An 18,021-nucleotide genomic window follows, 5' to 3' on the forward strand; every position below is an offset into this window, starting at 1 on the left:
CCCAACACACATGGGATTTCTACCCATATAGATTCTACTGAACGTTTAGTCTCTTGTATGATGTTTATCCTGTTGGACTCTATATCCTCCCAGACATAAAGTGCCACACCCCCAACCAAGTTGATCCTCCCTATCATTGTGAAATAATTTGCACCCTGATATTGCACTGTCCCATTAGTTATCCTCTTTTCACCTGTTCCTCTTTTTGGTTGTCAGTACCGAAAAGACTGAGACCTTCCTGGGGGCCAGGATGTCTGGAATGACGAGTTCTTGTAGGGCCGGAATTGCTGGAAGCCCCTTGCCAGACCCCTCATGGGTGAGGGGTGCTGCAACCTCTTTTCCTTATCTTCTGGTAGCCAGGGCACTGGAGATTCAATCCATTTACTGGCTAGCTTCTCCAATTCGCTTCAGAATAAGGAGGATTCCTTAAAGGGCATTTTTGTGAGGTTCGCCTTAGAGGTTGCGTCCACTGACCAATTTCACAACTATAGCTGCCTTCTGGCCGCTACCACTGAGGCTACTCCTCTGGCCGAGGCACGCACTAAGTCCGAGCTTTCATCCGCTAGGAAGGCCGCAGCTGGCTTGATTGCTTCTCCGGTATGCGCCCCTGAGCTAACTGACTCTCTCAAGAGAAGCAGACACAAACGAGCCATTAGGTCACAACAAGAGGCAATCCGCAGTGTCATTGATGTCGCGCCAAAGGCCTGCTTAAGGATGGATTCCAATCACCTATAGTGGGTATCCTTCAAGGCCGCTCCCTCCCTCAAATGGGATAGTTGTTTTCTTCGAGATGGCACAGACCAGGGCATCCACTCCCGGGAAACACAGGCATTCCTTGACCGTCGGATCCCGAGGGTACAAGGCCCGACCTCCTTTAAAACTTGCTTCTGGGGCATCCTTTTCCAGGTCAATCAACTCCTGGATGGCTTCTAGCCTTGGGAAATAGCAAGAGGCCTTCATTAGAGACACCAGGATGGGATTCCTCTTTAGTTCAGACATAGGGTACCATGCCTGGGACTCCGAGTCTTCAGGGTCTGGGAGACTAGGGCCGATAATTCATCTCTGTAGAAAAATCGAAGCATGGTCCGGTATGACTTCAGACCTGGAGGAACTTCTCTGTCCTCCAATTAATCCGCATCCCCTTCGTCATCCATTGTGTCTGGGTCCCTGTCAGGGATACCCGTGGAGAAGCAAGGCATGTCCTGAGGCATGCTGACAGGGAGAGGCCTTTCCAGCTGGGGCTCGGTCCGGGCAGGGGCAGTAGCTGACTGTGCCTGAACAAAGGCTTGTAGGTCTTGAAAGAATTCCAACCAAGAAAAGGCCGCCAGGTCCATATTTAGCCCAGGAGGAACTGGGGTAGGGGCCGCTGACCCGCCCCTCTCCTGGGAAGGATGGAGCCCCAGAATTGCTCAGGTCTGGGGTACTGTCAGAGAAGGTCATGGCTGACCCATCCTCTGACTGGGAGGGGCCGGACTTGGAAAAGTTCTGAGAGTCCAGCCCTCCCTGGGCCTCCTCACAGTGCTGTCACAGGAAGGATTCCAGGTCAGACTGTGCAGCCTTAATATGGCAGGCACAACCAAAGGGAGTGTCGCTTGAGCTTCTTTGCTGTTGGGGCCATAATACTCTGTATTTTGTGCGTTCAGCCAGCTAGTGCCTCTCGAGCACATACAGACTCGCCCCAGTGCGTGCAAATCTAAGTGGTCGGTTAAACGTGTTGTTATGCGCGCAGCTATGCGCACAGGTGCACGTGTTAGGAGCACAAAGTGCCGGCCCACACAATGCATACCGACGGATGACGGGGGAAAATGATGCCACACCAAACCTCGTGCAAGATGGCACCGCCACGGCCAGCCACATGGAGTGATTACCTAGCCTGAAGTGGGGGCCTAGTCCAACAGGGGGCCACTCAACCCACTCGGAAAAACCCCTTCCCTTGCCCTAACAGGATTGGGAACGACGTTCCGGTGCCAAGCAAGGAGTCCGGAGGAAAGACTTACTGAAGTCCTTCCACGTCTCTGGTTAGGAGAAGTTCTTCACTACTTACCGGGGCTCAGTGCTTACCGGCTGAGTACAGAGGCGGTGGAAGAGGGCTTAGGCCGTCACTGCCACACTCGGCTTCCTGCACCTGCTGCATTTCAATTGCTTCAGCAGCAAAGTCCACGCCAGGAACCAGTTACCAGACCAAGGCACACCTCTGAGGGATCTCGGAAAGATACTGAATGGCTGAGTTCACTGCAGGGATATATCTAAGGTGATGTCAGCTTTGAAACCTGACTCTGTCTCCATCTGCTAGCAGGGGAGCACATAACCCATTGGTCTTGAGTCCATATGGCTACACGCTAGAAAAACATGTGATACTCTACAGCTAATGTCCAATGTAACAAGGACTGACTGATCAGTTATAACTAGGTTTGCATTATTAAGTGGTTTAACAAGATCTGACTGTATATTAAAGAACAAACAGAGAGACAAGGCAGTGGTATGTGGGGGCAGTAGAAGGAAGGAGAATGGGGAAGAGGCTAAGAGAGTACAAATACAGGAGATATTTAAGACTCTGAGCACTGGGCTGCAGACAACTGCAGAGGTAGATACCCGGCATTCCCATGCTGAGTCCCATCTCCTTGTTCTTGTTGTTTTTTTCTTTTTTAAACTTCGTCACCAGGCGAAATTTACCGCTGCGACTGCGCTTGGAAAAATCCATTATCTGGTTCTGTGAAAGAAAGCACAGAGCATCACCTCAAAGACCACACACAGAGCATCACCTCAGTGATTTCCCCAGAAGAAAAACAGTGTGCTATTGCAGAAAACCCAGAGGGAAAACCCAGAGCTTCACCACAAGGGTCCTCCAATACAGAACACACAGAGGGTCAATGCACGGACCACACAGAGAAAACATACAGAACATCAATGCAGGGATCCCCACCAAAGGAGCACATGGAGTTTCAGCGTGAAAGCACAGAGGCCTCACTGCAGGCATTCTCCAGAGAGAATAAAGTGTCAGTGCAGGGACCATTCGGGCAAAAAGCACAAGTACACCACACAGCTCTCTGCAGAGGGAATGCACAAAGTATCACTACAGGGACTCCATCTTCTCCCAGAGAGAACACACTGAGCTTCATTGCAGGGATTCTCCAGAGATAATGTACAGTTTGTTCACAGGAAATCCCTCAGAGGAAACACATGGAGGGTCACCACAAGAGGAAAATTGGTTCTTACCTGCTAATTTTCATTCCTGCAGTACCATGGATCAGTCTAGGCTCCTGGGTTTATGCATCCTTGCCAGCAGATGGAGACAGAGAAAATTTAACTGACACTGCTTCATAATCCCTGGTGCCACCTGCAGTTCCTCAGTATTGAACTGTACCCAAGCCAAAAAACACTGGTAAAAACTTGTTGGGAAAATAGTCAAACAGCTTAACCCATATTAGAACAGCAAAAAAATCATACAGTACTGGAAGCAACCAGAGCCGAGCAGATGACTCTCCACCTCCTAGATCGGGTGGGTTCTGGACTGATCTGTGGTACTACAGGAACAAAAATTAGCAGGTAAGAACCAATTTTCCTTTCCCTGTACATACCCGGATCAGTCCAGACTCCTGGGATGTACCAAAGCTCCCCTACTTAGGGTGGAACCTGGAGAGTCCCGCTCACAAAGCACTCTCACCAAAAGAATGAGTCTCTAGATCCACGACATCTAGGTAGTAATGTCTCGAAAAGGTATGCAGTGACTTCCAAGTTGCAGCCCTACAAATTTCCTGTGGCGAAACCAACTGGGCCTCTGCCCACGAGGCTGCTTGAGACCGAGAAGAATGAACCCTCAAACCGTCAGGTACCTGATGGCCTTTTGAATATGTAGGCTGACCCAATGGCCTCCTTAAGCCACCTCGCAATGGTAGCTTTGGAAGCCTGGGTCCCTTTCTTCGCACTACTCCACAAAACAAACAAATGGTCCGATCTCCTAAAATCATTCATCACCTTGAGATACCTCATTAAGGCTCTTTGGATGTCCAAATGCCTGAGCTCTCGCGCATGAGGCACAGAAGCATCCAAATCCGAAAAGGCTGGAAGCTCCATAGTCTGATTAACATGAAAAGCCTGAATCTGAAATCTGAAGGAATGGATTGCGACAAGATAAAGCTTGCAACTCTGATAGTCTTCTAGCAGAACAAATAGCTACCAGGAAAATAACCTTTAGGGCCAAATCTTTAAGAGTCACCCTGTGGAGAGGCTCAAAGGGTAGCTCACATAAAAATCGCAGGACAAGATTAAGATTCCAGGATGAGCAGACTCTCCTCACTGGAGGGCGAAAATTTTTAACCCCTTGAAGAAACCTGACCACATCTGGGTGGAGAGGACAAACATCCCCTCGTCAACTGTACCACGTAAAGAAGCCAGAGCCGCTACCTGAACTCTGAGAGAGTTAAAAGCTAAGCCTTTGCTCAAACTGCTTTGAAGGAAAGATAAAATCTGAGACACCGAAGAACGTAATACCTGAACACCTTTAGATATATACCATGCCTCAAAGACCTTCCAGACCCAGACGTAAATCAATGATGTAGACATCCGCCTAGCGTGTAGAAGGGTAGTAATAATCGCCTCTGGGTATCCCCTGCGCCTCAAACACTGCCTTTCAAAGCCAAGTCGCTAAACAAAAATGATCTGCATGATCTGAAAATATGGGGCTCTAATGAAGCAGGTGAGGAAGATGACTGAACCGTAACGGACCGTCCACTACCAAGTTGAACAGATCTGTGAACCACGGGTGACGCGGCCACTCTGGGGCTACCAGCATGACATACCACAGGTGCCTCTCTATTCGGCGCAAGATCTTTCTTATCAGAGGCCACAAGGGAAATGAGTAAAGTAGAACTTCCTGAGGCCAAGGAATCACCAGAGTGTCAACTCCCTTGGCCCCATATTCTCGGCTGCGGCTGAAAAAGCAAGATGCCTTGCATTGTGGCAAGTCATCGTTAGATCCACATGGGGGCAACCCCACCTCTCGCGAATGAGCTGCATTGCCAAATCTGACAATTCCCATTTGCCTAGATCTAGAAGTCTGCGACTTAGAAAATCCATCTGGACATTTTCAACTCCTGCAATATGAGATGCTGCTATCTGGAATAAGTGTTCTTTCGCCCACAGAATTTACTCCTGAGCTTCCTGTGCCACCATTCAACTCTTAGTTCCACCCTGCTGATTGATATAGGCTACGGTTATCGCATTGTCTGATAAGACCCTGACTGAGCGACCTTGAACCACAGGCAAAAAAGCTAGTAACACTAACTTCACTGCCCTAGTCTTCAAGCAAATGATAGATCAGGAGTGTTCCTCCTCCAGCCAAGTGCCCTGGACTGACTGATGCTGGCAAACTGCACCCTAAGCAGAGAGACCGGCATCGGTAGTGATAATTATCCAATCTGGTACTTCCAGGTTGACGCCTCGAACTAAATTGGACGTTTGTAGCAACCAAGACAGGCTGTCTTGCATGGGAGTATCGAGAGATACTGGCTGATGAAAGGCCTCAGACAATGGATTCCATTGTGCCAAGAGAGCTCTTTGTAATGGTCTCATATGCGCAAAGGCCCAGGGAACCAACTCGAGGGTGGAGGCCATGGATCCCAGAACCTGTAAAAACAAATCCCAGGCTCTGGGTATTCGCAACCCCAACAAGCATTGAACGTGTGCTTGTAACTTGTATGCTCTCTCCTCTGTTAGGAACACCTTGCCTACGTTTGTATCAAATCGAGCTCCCAAATACTCAAGACTGAGACGGACTTAGATGGCTCTTTGCAAAATTCACCATCCAGCCTAGAGATTGCAGGACATGAATCACCTTCCTGACTGCTGTGTGACAACTGACCTCAGACTTTGCCCTTATGAGCCAATTGTCGAGATAAGAATGTACCAAAACTCCCTTGCATCGCAAGGCCGCCGCCACTACCAGCATGATCTTGGTGAAGGTCCGTGGTGTTGTGGCCAGCCTGAATGGAAGGGCCTGTAACTGGCAATGCTGACCCAGCACCATGAATCTCAGAAAATACTGGCAATCCCGATGAATGGGAATGTGAAGGTACGCCTCCGTTAAATCCACAAAGCTAGGAACTTCCGACTGTGCACCATCACAATTACCGACCTGAAGGTTTCCATGCGAAATCTCAGAACCTTCAGCGTTGCAATTTACCCATTTTAAGTCTAGAATGGGGCGAAAAGTGCCCTCCTTCTTCGGAACCACAAAGTAAATGGAATACCAACCTTTTCCGTTCCTCCGGAGGAACCAGCCCCACAGTCCCTAAACACTGCAACCTGTCTAAAGTCTTCCAAACCACCCAATGTTTTTCCAACGAACCACAGGGGGAGACTAAAAAGGAGGTCGCGAACGGGATGTGCAAAGTCTAAGACATAACTGTCTCTTATGACCGTGAGTACCCACTGATCCTGTGTTACTTGACCCATTCCTCATAGAAACGGGCCAGATGGCCCCCTAAAAAAGGAATGATGGAGTGGGATGGCCTCACCTAATTGGGAGGATTTCGCCCCTGGAGTTCCTCCTCCTGTGGACACTCTGAAAGGCCTACGACCTCGAAAGGCCTGTGCCCAGGACTGACCATGGCCCACAAACTGTTTCCGTGATGCTGGGGCACCCCTCTTATGACGAGGCCTTATACCTTCCCGAAAACTCGAACGGGATGGAAAAGATTGATTGGACTTAGGCCTATTCTTCGACAACTTGTGGACCTTATTGTCACCCAATTGTTTTATCAATTGCTCCAGGTCCTCGCCAAACAAAAGACATCCTTTGAAAGGCAGGGAAACCAATTGGGATTTGGACGACACATCCACCGACCAGTGACGCAACCACAACAGCCTCCGGACCAACACAGCAGAGGCCAAAAGCTGAGAAGAGGTCCGCACTAAGTCATACAAAGCATCTGCTATGTATGCGACTGACGCTTCCAAGCGTTCAGAGCAATTACCCTTCACACTGGATTTAGCCTGATTGTCCTGAAGCTGCTGCACCCAACGCAAGCATGCCGTTGCATGAAACTGGAACAGATGGCTGCTTGTAAACTCAAAGTGGATACCTCAAAGATCCTCTTGAGATGGACCTCCAGCTTGCGATCCTGAACATCCTTTAAAGCTGCGGCCCCTGCCATGGAATAGTCATCTTTTTTTGTGACTGCCTACACCGCCGCTTCCACTTTCGGCATAGCAAGGAGTTCCAAGGTTTGCTCGGGCAAGGGATAAAGCTTCGACATAGCTCGACCCACTCTCAGACCAACATCTGGAGTACTCCACTCCTGATCTACCATCCTCTGTACGGACCTATGATAGGGGAACACAGATGGGGACCTCAAATCCCATCCAGGACCGAATCCATCTGAGGGAGTTTTAGCCCTAGCTCACTGAGGTCCTGAGGAATCAGAGGAACTAATTCTTTCTTCTGAAACAAATGAAGAATCTTGGGATCATCCCCCTCGGACACCGGCACATTGTCCGCATCGTCCCCTGAACCCGGGTCACCCACATCCGGATCAGGAGACAGAGTCCACAACAAAGCCACCCCCGAATCCATGGGGTCTCCGGGGACCCTACCGAGTCATCCATATCGCAATCCGCCCGCGTTGGACCAACAGATGCTGTATCCCGGAAGATAAATGTCTCCTGGATCGAGCAGGCCCAGCCATTGGAGTTGGAGCACCAGGGGACGAAGGGGGGCGGGGGGGGGGGGGCAGCCCTACCTGCTGGTGCCCAAGACCCTCCTGCTGAAGTAGTAAAATGAACTCTGGAGAAAAGGCGTGGGAAACCGACACTAGAGCCCCGCTATTCCCCGACTGTGGTAAACCGAGAGGCAGAGCCTCACCTGCGCTCCCCTGGCCCTCCACATGGCCAGGGTGAACCGGGGAAAGCCTCGGGGGAGAATCCCCCATCCCCTCCAATTGTGCGGGTAGGACTGCCGGGAAGCTAAGATGGCCACCGTTCCAGCGCTGTTGGAGCCCAAGGGCCCGACGCAAGAGAAGCTGTTCCCCAGCAGGAGCATCATGTGCGGTAGAGACAGTACCGATTCACCAGCATTTCGCGGGGAGATGCTGAGAAGGCCCTTCACTTCCTGAGATGCACGCCGAGCAAAGAGAGAGACAGCCTAAGCGTGAGGAAACCATGCCATACGTGCGGCAGGCCTGGCCCCGAACCATGACCACACGGCAGGACCGGGAATCCCCCCCGTCAAGCACCAAGACTGCCCCAACAATGTTACCCCCCAAAAAAGAAAAGGCCGCCCGGTAGAGCCCAGAGAACTCACCGCTGAGCTCCAGCTGCTTCCTGTGCTACACGACCTCCACCCCCTTTTTTTTTAAACTTTACTAAAGAGACAGGTGCTCTCCTCTCCTAAGGCTGAGGGGAGCTGTCCAGCTCAGCCCTGTCTGAACTATTAAGGAGAGAAAGAGAGTCCCAAAAAGCAGTTGACCAGAGCCAAAAAGCCACCAGGGAGGGATCTGGACCACCAGATTTAGACCCCAATGATCACTCTGGAGCTAGTGTACAAAAAGGTCACCGACCTCCAGCTCGTCCACCTCAAACAAACAGGGTAGGGTTCCCCCTGTGAACCCTACCCCTGGGAGGAAGGCTCTTAACAAAATAGAAGCAAAATGGGCAAACGACAGAAACTGCAGGTGTATGCATCAGCCATCATCTGAGGGAGACAGAGAAATACTGAGGAACCCCAGGTGGCACCAGGGATTATGAAGCAGTGTCAGTTAAATTTTCTCTGTCTCCATCTGCTGGCAGGGATGCATAAACCTAGGAGTCTGAACTGATCCAGGTACGTACAGGGAACACCTTTGCAGAGGAAATACACAGAGCACCATAACAGAAAACTCTTTCCTCCCTTGGTGAAAAGCACAATGTGTCACAGCAGGGACCCTGTAGAGGGAATACATGGTGTGTCATGGCAGAGACACAGAGAAACGTGCTGTCTCTCAATGCAGGAACCCCCACCTCCACAGACGAAGAGCTGAAGAACACCCCTGTTTGTGAGGGCTGCAGGGCAGTTAATTTCTCTTCTTGGCTTATACTCATCCCGAGGCTTTGGAGTCACATGAGGCTCTTTATCTCAAGTGTTGTTTCATGTTTCTTTTTAGCACTTTTTAGGATGGAGGGATGGCGGGGGAGGGTATGGAAAAAGTTCAACTATGAGCCTAGTATCTATCCTATTGAAAATGAGTTGACCTGATAAGCTTTTTTAATGGGGCAAAAGTTAAAAAGTGCAGCAAATCCAGGCAGGTTTTTTTCTTTCTTTTTTAAATAAAGGCCAAAAGAAAATTAGAACTCATACTTGAAGATTAAATTAACAAAACAATAATATGGGAAACTAAATCTGAGTCTGTATCAACAAACGCATAGTGGTAAACTGGCTAGACCAAGAGGTGGACAGAAAGTCCTATGGTCAGACCTGGGAGGAGAATACCAGTGGTGGGGTAGGAATGGCTAAGGATGCTGCAAATGCAGAACACCATTTTAGTATGTCAGCTAGAACCAATTACTCCTCAACAGGGAGCAGAGCTTGGAGATGCATGGTTGGCAACAAGACTGAAGCAGCACCACAGCCTGTGGGGGCAAATAAGGCATTATAAGCAAGCGGAAAGCAAACAAGCATATTCACAGACTGGGGTCAGGAGGTGTGGGGAGAGGGGGCAACAGAAAAAAAGTAACATAGATGGGAAAGGGGGAGCGAAACGTGGAGGAACAGTCTAGTGGTTAGAGCAGCAGGCTATAAACCAAAGAAGCCAGGGTTCAAATATCACTGCCGCTCCTTGTGACCTTGGGCAAGCCACTTCACCCTCCATTGCCTCAGGTACAAACTTAGATTATGAGCCCTCTGGGGATAGGGAAATATCTACAAGTACCTGAATGCAATCCGCTTTGAAGTGCCTGAAAAGCGGAATATAAAAATCTATAAAATACAAATAAATAAATAAATAAATAAATACAAACAAGAGATACAGCATCACAGCTCCAGGACAGGAAAGACAGACTGTGTCACAGACAGGCGGTTACCTCCTCATCACAGGGCTCCACCAGTTGCCATAGCCAGGGAATCTCTGGCAGTTTCCTCAGTTCCACATCCATGTTGGTAAGAGCGGCCACAAGCTGCTCTTTCTGTGGAGGATCCAGCTGCTACAAGAGAGACAGAAGAATAGGTAGGAATGGAACACAGTGGTCAAGGATAGAGGTGGCGAGGGGTTGGGAAGACAGGGCAGATAGCCATCTGGGATACGGACGGGAAGCAGCTAAGATTAGGGTCAGAAATGACTTGTGAAAATAGACAATAGAGAGCCAGAAACTCCACACAATCTTTGCCAGTTGGTGTATGGGTGTTTGTAAAAGTTTCTTCTTCCTATAGGTGCGCCTTAGACCACGACACAGTCTACCAGTTAAAGCCAGATTACCGATACACTTCTTCCATTCTAAACGAGATCATTTCATAGTCAGACGCCCAACAGTAAGGGTGAAGTCCATAGTTTCTTTTCCTTTGTTCTTACCAGTGCCATCTTCCCAGTCAAAAGCAGCTCCGTCTCATTCTGAAGAGCTTTGACATTATTTACCATTTCTGCAACCAGGCTACAGTTTAGACCCTGTAAAGACAAAGAACCAGTAGGGACACGCATCAGGGCTGGGAAACAACTAACCAGAGACAAAGAACAGAGAAAAAGTTATGTTAGCAGAGGAAAATAAGGACCAATCGGAGAAAGGAGGCTCAGACAGATATGAGTTGCAGAGACATGTCAAGGGCAGTGCTGGCATACTGGGTCAGACCAAAGGTCCATCGAGCCTTGCATCCTTGTCTTCAACTATGGCTATCCAAGTCACAAGTATCCAAGTCACAAGGATCCCAAAGAATAGATCTAATCCTTCTCGCTCAAAGCTAGGGATAAGCAGTGCCTTTCCAAGTCCAAATGGCGAATAATGATTTATTGTCTTTTCTAGCACAAACATTTCTGAATTCCTTTTAAACCCAGCTACACTAACAGCTTTTACCACATCCTCTGGAAACAAGTTTCACAGTGTAATTATGCGCGGAGTGAAAACCTACTTTCTCTGATTTGCTTTCAATATGCTACCTATTAACTTCATGGAGTGTCCCCTGCACCAGTGTTTCCCAACTTTTTCATACCCAAGGTGCACTTGAACCAACAGAAATGTAGTGTGGCACACCCGCCTCCTCAGAGCAGGCAGTGCATCCATGGAGAGGACCCATGTGGCCAAAAGAAGATATAGGAGAGCACTGAAAGCCTCTCTCTTCCAAATGTTAAAACAAAGGGAGAGAAGGGGAGAACACACACTTGAACCATCATGATATGCAAATGCAGGAGAAGGGAGAACTCTGTATGGGGCGAGCAGCTGGCTCAGTCACCTTGGCTGCCACATGCAGTTGCCAGAGTGCCTTCACTGCTGCTGCTCCTAACACTCAGAGGAAGTCACATCCAGCCTGGGGATGAGACAGAGGCCAGAGAGACTCGAAGACTGGGACGATGAAAGGTGCTGTGTGCAATGTGTGTGCTACACAAAGTGGTGCCCTGCATAGTGCCTATAGTTACCACACTCCAGGGCTCATGCTGTTACAAGGAAGAAGAGGCATATATGATTATCCATGGACTTAGGAAAGAGTTTTTACAAGTCACAGCTGGTTTCAATTGTTGCTGCGAGTATTGTATCTGAGTATTAGGCAATGGTGAATTTTCCACGGCACACCTGTTCAGGTCCGGTAGCGGAACACTGCCCTCCTATTACTTCTATTTGAAAGGGTAAAAACTATTTCTTGTTTACCATTCCATCCCAGTCAATATTTTACAGACCTCTATCATATTTCTACTTAGTCATCTCTTCTCCAGGCTAAAGAGCCCTAACCTATTTAACCTTTCCTCATAGGGAGGCATTCCATCCCCCTTTGTCATTTTGGACACCCTTCCCTATATCTTTTCTAGTCCCGTTATATCTTTTCTAAGATGGGACACTAGACCTCCACCATGGTTCGATACAGAAGCATTATATTATCCTCTGTTTATCTTCCATCAAACATACCTCTGTGGTTTTGGACTTGGCATACACTTTGTCCATGGATTTGGAACTGGCATTGACGGCATGTGCAAGTTCTTGTTCCATATCTTGGTGGGACTGAGCTATTTCCCGAATACTAGAGACAATGGAAGGAATCAATGGGAGTGTGTCAGTCACAGGCAGAGATGAAAGAAGAAGTGAGGCATTTACAAGCTCTACACACACACACATATATATGTATATGGTTCTCTTTCTCTCTGTGCAGTGTTGCAAACAGACATAGCTATGGATCTACAGATTATATTCAGAGCTGGAAAAATATCAGGTGCCAAGTCTCCTGGACACCTAACTGGGACCTATTGTAAACGCTGTGAGACAGAGGTGTCTCACATAGACAAGAAGTTTGATTTCCTTCAAATTCTTTTTTACATATAGAAATTAATCAATACTTGCTTGATCCTGGAAACAATCAGAAGGAGAAAGAAAGAAATCACCACAATGTGGAAAAAAGAGAAAGCTAGGGAACCGCAGGTTCAACTGCCTGCCTCTGCTGGGAGACAGAGAAATACTGAAGGGATGCAGGGTGAGTACTGTCCTGACATAGGATACCTTTTCAGTTTTTCTCTGTCTCCCTCTGCTGGACAGGAGGCTCAATCCACTGTCTGGTCTGATCCGGGTACGTACAGGGAACTGGGACCTGGCGCCTGATAGGAGAGGTGTGAGACAGACCCAGGCTGGAAAGAATCACAGCAGCTGCCAGCGGCAAGTCCACGTTGAAAAGCATCATGGCAGCTGCTGCCAGCTGGGCCCGGGCCAAAGAGAATTATGGCAGGACTGGAAAAAATTGCGGCAGCTGCTGGCAGTGAAGCCTGGGCTTGGGAGGGTCATAGCAGCTGTGCGTGACGGGGCTCTGCTCTTTCACTCTGTGGAAAAAGCTGGAAGGGAGGAGAGGATACAGAAGGAAGAGGCGGGGATAGTGTTTGGAGAGAGGGGAAGGGGACAGGAGTGCTTAAGATCTGGGGACAGGGTGCATGGAAACATGGTAAGAAAGGATGAGGGGTCTCAGTGTGGGTCTCAAGGAGAAGCAAACTGAGAAGAGAAAATCTATATGTAACAATAAAGAAAACAAGTTCAAAGTGCATACCACAGATTTTGCACAGAATCATGTTTCATCTCACTCACCTGTTTGCCCTTCTCACCCCCAATGCTGCCATTGCCAAAGGATCAGCAGCATTTACATAGTAACACAGTGAATGGTGGCAGATAAAGGCCAAATGGTCCATCTAATCTGCCCAGCAAGTAACAACTGCCACTCCGTGCAGGCTATCCCCAAATCTGTTGTTAAGGGAAGCCTGCTCCTCCGAGTCTTTGAAGACAGAGGGGAAAGCAGCGTCACTTTCCAGCGGCAGCCAGTAGCAGTAGCAGCAATGGCATGGACTCTCACTGTTGCCTGCACTCTGGTGCCAATTCTGCTGATGTGTGACATGCCAACTGCATACGTGCACACACATACACACATGCATACGACGGACAGACAAAAGGACGGATGCAACCTCCCCAATGGGCAATCTCGCTACTGTGAAATGTGCCTTAAAGGAAAAACAGATAAAACAAAAACAGACAGGAAATAAAGAGCAAAATTGAAAAAGTAGAAAAAATATCCTTAGTGCTTAAGTTTTCTACGGATTTTTCCACTGAAGATAGGAAGGTAAATAGATAGCTAAGAGCAGCTGATCCTCAGTCACAGACAGCGATATCAGAAGAGTGAGGACTCTGCAGGCAGGGTTACCAGCCCTAGTTTTAACCCACTGCATGTCTGGATCTGCAGACCCACTTCATTTAAAGAAAGCAGAACTACAAATCAATGCATGCAATAAAGTGAAACCTGGCCTGGCCTAGCTGGTAAGCCCTTCTACGAGAGAGAGAAAGGGCGAACGAGATCTGATGGGTGCCTCTCTCCACATAGAAGTTGTATCCCAGATATATTGATATTCTGCTGAAAATCACTATGAGACAGTTAACATAATTCACCAATAAACAAAATAAAACTCAAGTCATCACCATAAACCTGTGAAACCAGAAACATTAAGCCATCACTATGGAACATCACTTTAATAACTTAAAGAACAGCTGAGCAATATCCTTGTGTGGACATGTTAGTTTAACTCAGTTCCGGACAACCTTTCCCTGCCCTGCACACCTGCAGAAGAACTTGCACAGAATAGACTTCCATTTTCTGACTACTGAACAGTACTATACAGTGAGCATTAAAGTATACATGGTAACATTACAATATTTAAAGCGCATTAACGTTTTCTGAAAATCTGTTCTAATGAGCACTGCTGATGGTGGCCTGCTCAGCTGAGGCTGATTATTTTTGGTTTTAGGCATCCATAGCATTTCATCTTCTTCATCTATGTGTATATTCACAGCGCAGCTCCGAGCACCCCAACTTCACATACACACACACACACACACACACGCATACACACACACACACACACACACACACACACGCGCACACATATCACTGTTTTCTAATCCTCATACTCCGAAGGCAGGAGAATGGGAAGAGAAGCAGGGCAAAGCTCACCGTACCTGTGGATAAGAGTACCCGCAGCCTGTCCAAACTCGTAGATCTGGGAGGATTCTCCTTCTGACACAATCTCAGGGTGCAGGGAAGATGGCAGGGAGGGGTGGGGGAGCTCGCATTTCTGTTTGTCCTCCCATGACTTCAGGGTGCTCTCAAATGCCTAGAAATCCCCAAAAAACGATAAATAAGAATCTACAGTGCAAAGACTCCAAGATCAATACAGAACAAGTCCCACCCAAAAATAAATAAAATCTCTGAGATAAACATTGTACCAGGGGACGTGCTCTTCCAGATGTATACAGCGGACAGTTATTGTAGGTTACACAACATTTAGTACCCTGTTTTAGTGAGATGTGTACAATAGGGATGTTGACTTATCTTGTCAATTTCTGTCCTATTTGTTCTCCCAACAACACTGACAGGGAGAATAATTCAGTTACAAAGGATTGGCTTTTATTTACATATCTGCTATCAGTGACTCTATCACTCTGGACCACAGAGTATACTTCTGGAGATGCAGACTCAACATCAGAAAGACCACCACCAAATCTTGTGATATTTTGAGCCGAATTTACCAAATGCGAATACCTACTCTGCTCTACGCACCTGACATTTCCATAGCATACCAAAGATATTAAAAAAATACACAATACCCTACCTACAAATATCCTGAAAATACCGTATAAACCTCACAATAAGTTAAGCAGATGGGTTGGTAGAAACAGTTGAGAGAAAAATACAGATTGAGAATTGACAGGGTAAGACAAAATTCTCTTTCTGTGTCATTTGCCCCCTAGTCTGTACCACAGGATCATACCAAAACAGTACCCTTACTGGGTGGGGAACAGTACAACCTGAATTGCCCATCTGGAGCATTTGTTTATTTTGTAAAGCTTCAGGAACACATGCAGGGAATTCCATGCTACTACTTTATAGATCTGCTCTACTGAAAATGCTTTTTCCGGCATACATAGAAACTGCATAAACAGAATTCACGCTTATTTATTTATTTAGCAATTTTATATACCGAAATTCATGTGACAAGATCACAAATCAATTCGAACTCTGTAATCTTTCTGTGCACAATATTGTATTCTTTCGGATCTAGAAATGGTACATTTAAGGCTGATAATCCCTTCTTAATAGGCAAATATGAAATAAGCAATTGTTCAATACTAGTGGAAATGTTTTGCTTTATCCAAATAAAATTTAAGCATCTTTTTTCAAACATCTAGATTAGTGTTTCTGAACACCATCTTGGAGGCACAACTAACCGATCAGATTCAGGCTATCCATAATGAACATGCATGACATTTGCATATATTGGAGATCCAATGTATGCAACTCTGGATATGTACTGCTTAGGGCAGTGGTCCCCAAACCTGTCCTGGAGGGCCACCAGCCAGTCGGGTTTTTGGGATATCCACAATGAATATGATTGAGAGAAAATTTGCATGTTATGGAGGCAGTGCATACAAATTTTCTCTCATGCATATTCATTGAGGATATCCCAAAAACCCGACTGGCTGGTGGCCCTCCAGGACAGGTTTGGGGACCACTGGCTTAGGGTGTCTCTATAACTGGTTTGGGAAACAGATCTAGTGAATGCATTTTTCTTTCTGATGTTTGGAGTCAGGACAGAGTGGGTAAAATAACCTTTTGATGTCTATAAAAATTAGTATTCACTTTAGGAACAGAACACTAAATCATGCTGAAAAAAACAAAACATAACAGAAGAAAAGGAATTTCAGACAAAAAAAAGCCTTTAATTCACTGACTTGTTTGAACAAATAACAAAAAATCCAATCTTCATAGTGAGAAAATAAGAGGTCATTATGAAAGGCAGTCCTATCAAGGTTAGATTTTTCTTTATCTGCCTTCATTTACTATGACAACTTGCAAGTGATAAATCTAATTATAAAGTGGCTAACTTTTCCTGCAAAATTTCCCTGTGTGGCTGAAAATGCTACAAGATGCATTTTGGAGGTAAATTTCAAAGCCATTTGAATTCATTAAACACGAGTCTTATGCATGTGGGTGGCTTGCTATAGAATTGCCCAGGGTTTGTGCACATAAAAGTATATGCAAAACTCAATTTCATGCATACTTTTATGTGCACAGAAAAAGATGTGTTTTGGGAGCAGAGCTGGGGGTGAAATTTGGATTTATACTCTGATTTAATAAACAAAAAAGAGCAGGTGTAACCTTGTTTGGGTGAGTTTATATTCCTTATTTTGGATAACTGTCAAAGCAAACTTATGTGCACAAGTCTGCTTTGAAAACTGATACAACTTAAGCGTGCAGCTGCTACATAAGTTACCTGTGATTTTAGGTCCATGTTCAAAAGATTTGTCTGGCTAACTATAGGAAGACAAATCTTTGGGTTTTAAATTATAGATACCTCTCCACTGAATAAATATATTTTGACCAGTTAAACTGTTACACCCCACAAAATTTATCTGCAAAAAAAAAAAAGAGAGGCATAGACTGGAGGCATTCCTGGAGAATGGTAAAACATTATCTGGCACTGTCCAGCTAAAGTTATGCGGGCAAGTTTGATTGGGGAGAAAGGCTGTCACAGTGTTACCTGGATAAATTATCTGGATAACTTTATCTGGATATATTCTGAAGTATGCATCTGGATAAGTCCTGATTAATATCCTTATAACTTTAACCAGATACACTTACCTATTCAATGGCTCTTTGAATATGGCTCTCTTTAAATACAGAACCAAAAGAATCTTTGACAAAAATTTTAAAATTGTCTATACTAATGCTTTCATGAGATCCACATGTTTTACCTTACATTAGAAAGCAATAAGCTTTATTAGTGCAGCTTTTAACTTCAGTAATAAAAAAAAAAGGTGGAATTAACAATCTTTCAACTTCCAGGCCAATAGCTTGCAATATATGAGAATCAGAGCTTGATTGAGAATGCCCTTTGAACATGTCAGAGGTCGAGGCTGCTCCACTGTTTGCAGTCTGCAGGTCAAATATCTGCTTGTTGATGTAATACATCGCTAATTGATTGTCCATCTGGACCAGGACAACATTGTTGGATAACTGATTTCTGAAAGTCCAGAACTTTATCCGATAAAGACATTCCCGGGTGGATCAAGAATCTTGGGTGCAGAGCCCATCAATCTGACCTCCCCAACCCAGGTTGGGTGCATCCAATATGAGGAATTTGGAAAGAAACTCCACGAACCAGACTGGAATTGTCCCACCATCAGGGAGTCCCATAGCGGCGCAGTGATGTGGATGCAGTCCTGGTGGTCCAGAGTAGCCTGAAGCCACTGCAACCTCAAAGTTCATTGGGCTCTTGTCATGTACAGATGTGCCATGGGAGTAACATGCAGTGTGGCAGTCATGTA

At 46.5% G+C, this 18,021-nt stretch overlaps 1 protein-coding gene across 8 annotated transcripts in view; it reads right to left on the reverse strand.

Moving 5' to 3' along the window:
• The window catches only part of DGKD (diacylglycerol kinase delta), a 206,032-nt gene that overhangs the window by 32,791 nt on the left and 155,220 nt on the right, over positions 1-18,021 (reverse strand). For all 8 annotated transcript variants that reach the window (XR_003858538.1, XR_003858537.1, XM_029615077.1 and 5 more), the window contains 5 exons: positions 14,653-14,807; positions 12,079-12,190; positions 10,539-10,631; positions 10,054-10,173; positions 2,593-2,710 (listed from right to left, as the gene is read on the reverse strand). Coding sequence is in view for 6 of the 8 variants with exons in the window: in XM_029615077.1 (XP_029470937.1) it covers positions 2,593-2,710; positions 10,054-10,173; positions 10,539-10,631; positions 12,079-12,190; positions 14,653-14,807 (598 nt within the window). In the remaining 2 variants the exon portion in view is untranslated. The remainder of the gene's footprint in view (positions 1-2,592; positions 2,711-10,053; positions 10,174-10,538; positions 10,632-12,078; positions 12,191-14,652; positions 14,808-18,021) is intronic.

The sequence above is a fragment of the Rhinatrema bivittatum genome, chromosome 9, assembly GCF_901001135.1.
Source record: "Rhinatrema bivittatum chromosome 9, aRhiBiv1.1, whole genome shotgun sequence".
Taxonomy (NCBI): Eukaryota; Metazoa; Chordata; class Amphibia; order Gymnophiona; family Rhinatrematidae; genus Rhinatrema; species Rhinatrema bivittatum.